This window comes from Gavialis gangeticus, unplaced genomic scaffold (assembly GCF_001723915.1).
Source record: "Gavialis gangeticus isolate Ggan-Ray unplaced genomic scaffold, GavGan_comp1, whole genome shotgun sequence".
Lineage (NCBI taxonomy): Eukaryota > Metazoa > Chordata > Crocodylia > Gavialidae > Gavialis > Gavialis gangeticus.
Window position 1 is genome coordinate 72,039,791 of NW_017728993.1, and position 8,227 is coordinate 72,048,017.

The 8,227-nt window shown below is 57.0% G+C and overlaps 2 protein-coding genes across 2 annotated transcripts in view; both read left to right on the forward strand.

Moving 5' to 3' along the window:
* The window catches only part of DDR2 (discoidin domain receptor tyrosine kinase 2), a 247,325-nt gene that overhangs the window by 204,491 nt on the left and 34,607 nt on the right, over positions 1 to 8,227 (forward strand). The gene's annotated exons all lie outside the window — the stretch shown is intronic.
* Positions 3,063 to 8,227, forward strand: part of LOC109287065 (zinc finger protein RFP-like) — a 6,960-nt gene continuing 1,795 nt past the window's right edge. Inside the window, exons 1-7 of the mRNA XM_019502009.1 lie at positions 3,063 to 3,538; positions 3,833 to 3,928; positions 4,597 to 4,827; positions 5,132 to 5,154; positions 6,082 to 6,194; positions 7,400 to 7,420; positions 8,176 to 8,202. Of these exons, the coding sequence (XP_019357554.1) occupies positions 3,122 to 3,538; positions 3,833 to 3,928; positions 4,597 to 4,827; positions 5,132 to 5,154; positions 6,082 to 6,194; positions 7,400 to 7,420; positions 8,176 to 8,202 (928 nt within the window). The 5' untranslated portion in view covers positions 3,063 to 3,121. The remainder of the gene's footprint in view (positions 3,539 to 3,832; positions 3,929 to 4,596; positions 4,828 to 5,131; positions 5,155 to 6,081; positions 6,195 to 7,399; positions 7,421 to 8,175; positions 8,203 to 8,227) is intronic.

Genomic DNA, 8,227 nt, shown 5'->3' on the forward strand with positions numbered 1-8,227 from the left:
CCAGGAGTGACCAGGAATAACGGTCACAAGCTGGCAGAGGGTAGATCCAGACTAGATATCAGGAGGCGCTACTTCATGGTCAGGGCAGCTAGGATCTGGAACCAACTTCCAAGAGAAGTGGTGCAGGCTCCTACCCTGGGGGTGTTTAAGAGGAGGTTAGATGAACACCTTGCTGGGGTCGTTTGACCCCAGTACTCTTTCCTGCCATGGCAGGGGGTCAGACTAGATGATCTACTCAGGACCCTTCCGACCCTACTAACTATGAACCTATGACATCCACCTCTACTCCTGCATCTAAGCATTTTGTGACCCTGTCATAAAACAAAACCAGACTGGTCAGACATAATCTACATGCTACAAATCCAGGCTGTTTTCCCTGCTGCATTATTTTTCCCACTGGACCCCCACAAATATGATCCTTCATAATCTTTTCAAAGACCTTTCCAAGGATGCAAATGAGACTGACTGGCCTTTAATTACTTGGACCCTCCTTCCCCCCCTTCTTGAAAATAGGGACCACAGTGGCCATTTTCAAGTGCTCTGGGACCTGACCTGACCTGAGCACCATGAGTGCTCAAGAAAATTTCCTGTACATCCACATCCCAGGTGAGTTTCTGTGCCCACACCCAACCTTGGGCTCACAACCTTCTGCCCAGAAGCTCACCCTGCTAACCCTTAAGCCAGACAGCAGGGCAAAGCACAATGACCTCTTCCACTCCAACAAGAATTTTCCCCCCTGTCACTTCACTCACTTCTACTTGACTCAACTGGGACTTGAACTTGGATCTCCTGCATGATAAGCAAAAACAGTAACACACAGCTGGTAACTTGAGATAATCACAGCTTATAACCTGAGCTGGATACATTCCTGAGGGAGGGGGAAACCTGCTCCCTCTGCCTATAGCATATGCCTGGGTGGGGGCTTAAACTCTCTACTGTTCTAAGCAATGCCAACTTGACTGGGAGGGGGCTAGAGACCCTGCCAGTCTACCTGGCAACCAGTGATGCATTGCAAATTGGCTGGCTGGCAGCCAACAGTTGCTGGCCTTCACTGGATCAGGTAAATGAGGTCATAAGGTCTGAATACGTGAAGGACTGACTCTGAGAACTCAGAGAGAAGCTGGACCGGCTGAAACTCACTTTCTCTCGAAACTCATGGCTAATGAACAGCCTGCCTCCAGAGGGAATCTCCACCTGCCTCTGGACGATACTTGTGAGTAAGCTACCTGAGATCTAACTAGATGTATAGCTTGCAGTAACTCAGGTGCATGATCAAGGGCTACCATGACACTGTTTGCTCTAAGGTATTCCTCTACCCTGTCCCCTACTCCAAACCTACTTCTTGCAACCAGTAAAGTTCTCCTTTATACCTAGCATGGGAGACTTATTAGGAGAGGGTCTAGATTATGCCTTGGGGTCCTCTTGGTTCGGCTGACTAAAGGATACCACTATCTGTGCTTTACACTGAAGAAAGCACCCCAAGTTCTTGCAGTGGGTCAAGTACCCTCAAGGACTACTAGTCCTGTGTTTCTCAGAGGGCACAGGTCCCAGATCAGTCCAGATGCTGGGTGGTGGCATCGTTACCCCTCAGGCTTGCGAGTGTACTCCAGGAAGCAGGGTGGCTGGATGTGAGACACCCACCAGGGAGGCACTCAGAGCCTGGAAGGTGGTCAGGTGCAGTGAGGTGGGTGACTCAATGCAGGAGCACCCCCTACCAGCCAGAGCGCTGGTTGTCAGGGGTGGCACCAGCACTTTTTTTGGGGGGGAGCATGTGCCCCTCACGTGTCACCTATTAGCCCAGGAGAGGCAATGTGCAGCACTAGCCAGAGCTGCAACCCACTGGGCACCTGCGCCCTGAGCACCCCGCCTGCTGCTATGTCCCCACACCCCCACCTTCCCTCACACCCACACCCTGCCACCATGACCCCCCATGTATACACAAACCCACATCTTACCACACACACACACACACACACACACACACACCACATACCTCATGGACCACACCCACCATGAACAAACATACACCCCTCCCGCCATACACACATACTACACAATATACAAAACTAAGAATTTATTTTTGAGTTATTATGAAATCACATCTTTATAGGCAACTCCCGCTTAGCGAACAGCAGTTCATCGGTTCCTGAAAAACCAAGTCCTAAGCAAAAAGAGCGTTATGTGCAACAAAAAGTATCTGATGACCCAAGATGGCGACTGCAATTGTTTTGTAATGACCCAGGATGGCAAGCACAAGCGTTATAACGAAACTTGCTGCGTGCTACGTGCAATCAGGTATCAACTTCAAATGAGTGTTATAGCAAAATAGCGCTAAGTGGGGGTTGCCTGTATACAGTACACAAACACAAATCATAAGAAGAATATTTTTTGTAATAAAATTAAAATACGTTATGGTAGGTGTTTGACTTTTAGTGTATGATTTGGGTTTTTTTCTGGTTCTAAGTTGGTACATCCCCCCCAAAAGGAGTATTGGGGGGCAAGGGAGGGGCTTCTGGTGGCAAAGGTCATGGGTTGGGGTGGAACTTCTGGTTCCAAGATGGCAGCCACAGGGCAGGGCTCCCCATGTGGCCCTCAATAGCTCAGCAAAACTTAAGCTGCCCTCCGCCCGAAATAATTGCCTGCTCCTGGTGTAGAGTCCCTACCTATGGGGCTGGCTCCAACCCCAGAGAAAGTCCCCGCTGGGCCAGGCAGAGGGGGACAGTCTTTCCCTGCACAGACCCCACTCAGGGAACAGCCCTGCTCACCCGGGCTCCTGGCTCACAGTGGAGGAGGCAGCAGCAACTTGTGCCAGACTTTGTCTCTAACTCAGAGCCAGGAGCCGCCCCTGATACCAGCCCCCTCCCAGCACAGGGGTTTCTTAAGCAGAAGCCAGCCCCAGGGCAGCCGCACACAATGCACTGAAGTGAGTGGAGGAAGGACAGGTGTTAACTGAGCCCCTGCCCCGGCTCCCCCTGCAGGGGCTGGGGCTGCTCACACCCGGGGCTCCACCCAGGCCCTGCTGGGAGCAGGAAGAGAAATGCCCTGCCCTGCCCCAGGCTGCAGGGGCTGCTGCACTCAGCAAAGTGAAACTAGCTGAGCTGCTCCCCTCTGCACAGGAGCCATGGCTGGGGTGGACCTGGCAGGGAGCATCCGGGAGGAGCTGACCTGCTCCCTGTGTCTGGACTATTTTACGGATCCGGTGACTCTTGACTGCGGGCACAACTTGTGCTGCGCCTGCATCAGCCAGTGCTGGGGGGAGTCGGAGCCAAACTTCTGCTGCCCCCAGTGCAGGGACACGGCCCCGCAGAGAAACCTGCAGCCCAGCAGGCAGCTGGGCAACGTGGTGCAGCTGGAGAAGCGGCGGAGGCTGCAGGCAGAGAACCAGCCCGAGGGGCAGCGCATGTGCAAGAGGCACCATGAGGCCCTGAAGCTCTTCTGCGAGGAGGACGAAGTCCCCATCTGTGTGGTGTGTGATAGATCCCGGGCCCACAGAAATCACACGGTGGTTCCCGTTAAGGAGGCTGCCCAGGACTACAGGGTAGGGAGCAGCTGTCCTGGGCCTGGGAGTCACAGCTCCCCCTGCTCTGCGGTCAGACAACCCCCGTGCGCAGCCTGGACCAGAGCCGGGACCTGCTGAGATCAGGGCGCAGGCACCTGCCCAGAGACAGTGGGTCTGGGAGGGCCGGTCCCCTTGCAGCTGGGGTCGCTCGCTCTGTGCCTCGGGCCCATGGGAAGTGCTCACACAACCTCGCTCTGCGCAGGGAGGGTTTTACTGCAGGGCACAAACTGAGGGACCCAAAGCAGACATCAGAGCCATTTCCTGTCTTTGCAGGAGCAAATCCGGAGCCGCCTGGAGCGCCTGAGGGAGCAGAGAGAGGAGCTGCAGGGCCTGAAGCGCGCCTGGGAGCAGGAGAGTGAAAGGCTTCTGGTGGGGACCCGGCGCAGGGAGGGCCGCGCTGGCATCAGGGCGGGGGTCTCATGCTGCTCCGTGTCGGCAGAGTTGGGAGGGGAGGAAAGATGTCCAAGCCTGCAGCCTTGCAAAGTTCAGGGTCAGTTAAACGGTGCAGAGCCAACAATGAGAATGGTCTCACTTCCCTGGTGTAAATCAGGAGTGACAGCCCTGAAATCCAGGTGGATCCTGACGATTTACACTGGTGTAGGGAAAGCAGTGTCCGGCCCTGCTCCCCAAGGCTGGGCAGGGAGGGGAGGGGAGGGCAGGTGCTGGGCCTGGACGAGGGCTCTGGAGCCCCTTCAGCAGGTCAGGCAGGGCCCTGGGAAGGGGGAAGGTGTCTACAGCATGGATGAGTCGCAGCAGCACTGTGCTCTCGGGGCCCTGCCCTGCAAACCCCTGGATCATGGGGGCCCTGCTGCAGCCGCAGTGCTGGGCGGGTTGGGAGCCCTGAAAAATTCCCCTATGTACCAAGAGGGCTGCATTCCCCAGAAATGCCCTGGGCTGGACCCTGTGGGGTGTGAATGAGACATTTCCTGCAGCCTGGCAGACTGGGACCATCTCCCTTGACTCCAGTTTCCACCTCTCCTTCCCCCTGTTCCTCATGGCCCTGCCCCCCTGCTCTTTCATGTCTCTGCCCATCCCAGAGGCAGACGGAGCTGGAGAGGCAGCTGGTGGTGTCTGAGTGCAATGGGCTGCGCCAGCTCCTGGATGACCGCGAGCGTGTCCTCCTGGCCCGGCTGCGGGAGCTGGATGCAGAGATTGTCAGCAGGGGGCAGGAAAATGCCGCCTGCCTGCGTGATGAGACTGCCCGCCTGAGCGCCCTGATCACGGAGCTGGAGGGGAAGTGCCAGCTTTCGGTGCCTAAGCTCCTGCAGGTGAGAGTCCATCAGACGTACCCAGCACCCAGTGTAGAGAGTTGATGGCCTCTGAGTCCCAGGGAGCTGGCAGGGTGATGCAGGGACCCAGGACTGCAGCTGCGGGGAGACACGGATTGGGGCAGTCGGGGAGGCAGGACAGGGTGGTGAAAGGTTGCTCCAGCTCCTGCCCTATGCCCCAGGCTCAGTCCGGAGGGGCAGCCATCCCGGTAAAGCAGCGGATGTAAGTGTGGCTGCTCCTGGCAGCACAAGGACGAGCTGGGCTGCGACAGTGACTCTCTGTTCTGTTTCTTGTCCCCTCCAGGATGTCAGAAGCACTGTGAGCAGGTACGTTTGGGTTTCATCTCATCCCTCCTGTCCCTTTGGCCAAGACTCGGCTGCAGCCTCAGCCACCAGCATCTGCCTGTGGGCCAGTCTCAGCCCTGGACCCAGCCTCTATCCATGAGGCCCTGGGGTTGCTCCTGCCACCCTGTGACCCAGCCTGGGCAGGGGATTGCCCCGCAGTCCTAGGTTCAATAAGCCCATCCTCGTGTCCTGGTTGGGATCTGGCCTCTGCAACGGCTGCAAGTCTGTCCTGTCTGAGGGACTCGGGGGTTTGTGGGGAGGGACCCGAGTGTCTCAGCCCAGGCCCTAGTGAGGCAGTGTCCATGTGCCGAGATATCACCAGTGACCCGGCCCCTTGGAGGCTGGGAGTGAAAGGGAGGGGGAGCTGGGCCTGGAGAACGGCCCCTCAGTCCCAGGAGCAGCTTCTCCCTGCTCCAGCCTGGCCTGTGATCAGGCCACGTGTCAGAGGGGCTCAGGCTGGCATTGCCTGGCCTGCATTTCTCTGAGGATGGACCAAGGCCAGGGCTTGTTAGGAGTGTGACCATCTCCAACCCCTGCACAGTGCAGCTGTCTGGACAAAAGCCCTGGGACAAACTCAGCTACACCAGAAACCACTTTTTTCCCAGTACAGCTTTCCCCTCCGACACTGGAGCAAGCTGTAGAGGGACTAGCGCTGCGTTGCTGGTGTGAGCTGTGGCTGCACAGGAAGGGTTTGTGGTTGAGCTCTGCTGGAATAGCTCTACTAGCAACCTGAATACAAATATCACCTCTCAGTCCCCAGGGTTGGGAACCAGCACACTGCACAGGCCCCGCCAGGCCTGTCACACCCAGTCTCTGCCCTGTGGCCCACCCATTTCCCTTTGTTGCCTTTAAGATGTGGAGGCTTCTGGTTGAGGTGTGAGAGGAATAATTGCCCTTGTGTCTCTGCAGGGCAGAGGAGGGGACACCTCTGCATGCAGCCCCCAAGTTTCCTGAGCTAGAGAAGACAATCTGGGATTTCCCTGGAGAGAACAAGCTGCAGGAGGCTCTGATGGGATTCCTGGGTAAGGGACATTTCCAGGTCTGCTGTCTGATTGTACTGGGGGAGGAGGAGAGGGTCCTGTGGGAGACACTGTGCAGCTGGGTGATGGGAGCCCTTTCATTCATGTGTCCAGAGGAGCAGAGCGGGGCTTGGAGGCCTGTGGTCCATGTCCTAGGAAAGCCCTTGGTGCCCCAGCTCTTCAGGGCTGCACGGGGTGGACTCCATGGCGATGACCCCCTACCCTGGGGGTCTTTAAGAAGAGGCTGGATGCCTACCTGGCTGGACTCGTTTGAGTCCCGTTTCTCTTTTTGGGGTTTTTTGTTGTTCTCCCGCCCTGGTGGGGGGTCGGGCTAGAAGATCTACTAGGTCCCTTCCGACCCTTAATCTATGAATATATATATGAATCTATGACTGAAGCCGCGATCATAGTTTGCCATTTCTGATACATGTGGCTCTGCTGCTTGGGTCCTGGGCCCCTTAGCACAGGCCTGGTTCTCCTAGCGGGGCTGGCTGTGCGGAAGTGTCCCGTGTTTCATTCGCTCTGGGGTTTGCTGCTCGATGCTCAGATCCTGACACTCGAGCTGGGACTCTGGAGCCAGAGGCCCCGTGTGAATGCTCAGGTTGGGAGCCGGAGGTTCACTTCCCAGAGGTTTGTGCATAAATCACAGCCCTGGAGCATTCCCAGCAGCAGCTGCCAGCAGGCGCCTGGGGTGGGCTCAGGTGAGCAACCTCAGGGAGTCATCATCACGAGGAAGGTTTGGCCGGAGTGTGGTAGCTCCAGGAAAGCTGTTATGAAGGGAAGCAGCCTTTTGATCTCAGCCCTGCCTGGGTGCATGTAGGGGCTGAAGGTGAGAGTGGCATCCAACATGCACCTGATCTATGACAACATCCATGAGTGCGGGGGAAGAGCCCTCCCCGGTGCTTCCTTTGCGGGGCAGGACAGTGGGCGAGGGATTCCTTGGGGGAGGGTCTTGGCTGCTCTGATATGAGTCATTGTCACAAATGGATTCAGGGCCGGATTCTCAGTGCCCAGGGCCTCCAGGAAGGATGTCTCATTGAGCCCAGCTGAGCCTCTGGGATAATGGCAGTTTGTGTATTCATCCCCATCCTCACCAGCTCTCTAGGGGAATGGCAGCACTGAAGAAGCCCTGAGAGCCTTTACCAGTGCTGGTGCTAAAGAAACCCCCCCAATGGGGACTAACATGTGGCTTGTTCTCTTTCTTGCAGAGGGGCTGCTTGCTGAGAGAGGTGAGTCCTGTGGGCACGCTGCAGGGGAGGAAGCAGCAGCCAATGGGCACCTGTTCCCATGTCTGGGGCAACTGGGCTGAGCGATAGGATGTGATCTCCAGAGGAGACAAGCCAGCAGGGGACACGTGACAAGGGCTCGGGTCAGAACAAGCGAGGGGCAGTCAGATCTTTGTCCATCCTTGTGAGCAGTGAGACAGGGCAGAGCTGGGCCCTTTGGGGAGAAGGCCGGGGGCAGGTCTGTCAAGAGGTGGTGCTGCACACTCAGGTTGGTGTGTGTTGCTGTGAGATGACAGCAGCTGGAGGTGCGAAACACCCAGACACATGGAGGGGCCCAGCGGGAGCTGCTGAGAAAGGGAGGCTGCAGACTGAGATTTCCCCCCTCTTCCCCCCCAAACCATCAGGGCATGGAGAAGTGGTGTCCACAGTGACACCAAACCCCCTGCTGCCCCGGATGCTGGGATTTCCCAGGCCTGACAGGACCATGGCCAACCCTTCTGGGCCAGGCTGCTGTGCCAGGATTCAGGTGCTGAGGGGCCCTTCCCCTGGGACTCCCAGTGTTGGGAATGTTTCAGTTCTCCCTGGGCTGCTGCAGGGCGTGGGGCAAATGCTGCAGTCCTGGCTCCACTCTTGCTCCAACACCTGGGCAGTTTCAGCTGTTTGGGCAAACATGGACAGCAGGATTTGTCCTACTGTCAGCACTGGGTTGTCACTCTGCCGTGTGAATGCTCACCTCTCTCTCTGCTGCTTGATTCCAGAATTCAGAAGAGCCCGAGGACACGCAGGTGAGTGACCCTGACCCCCCCCCCC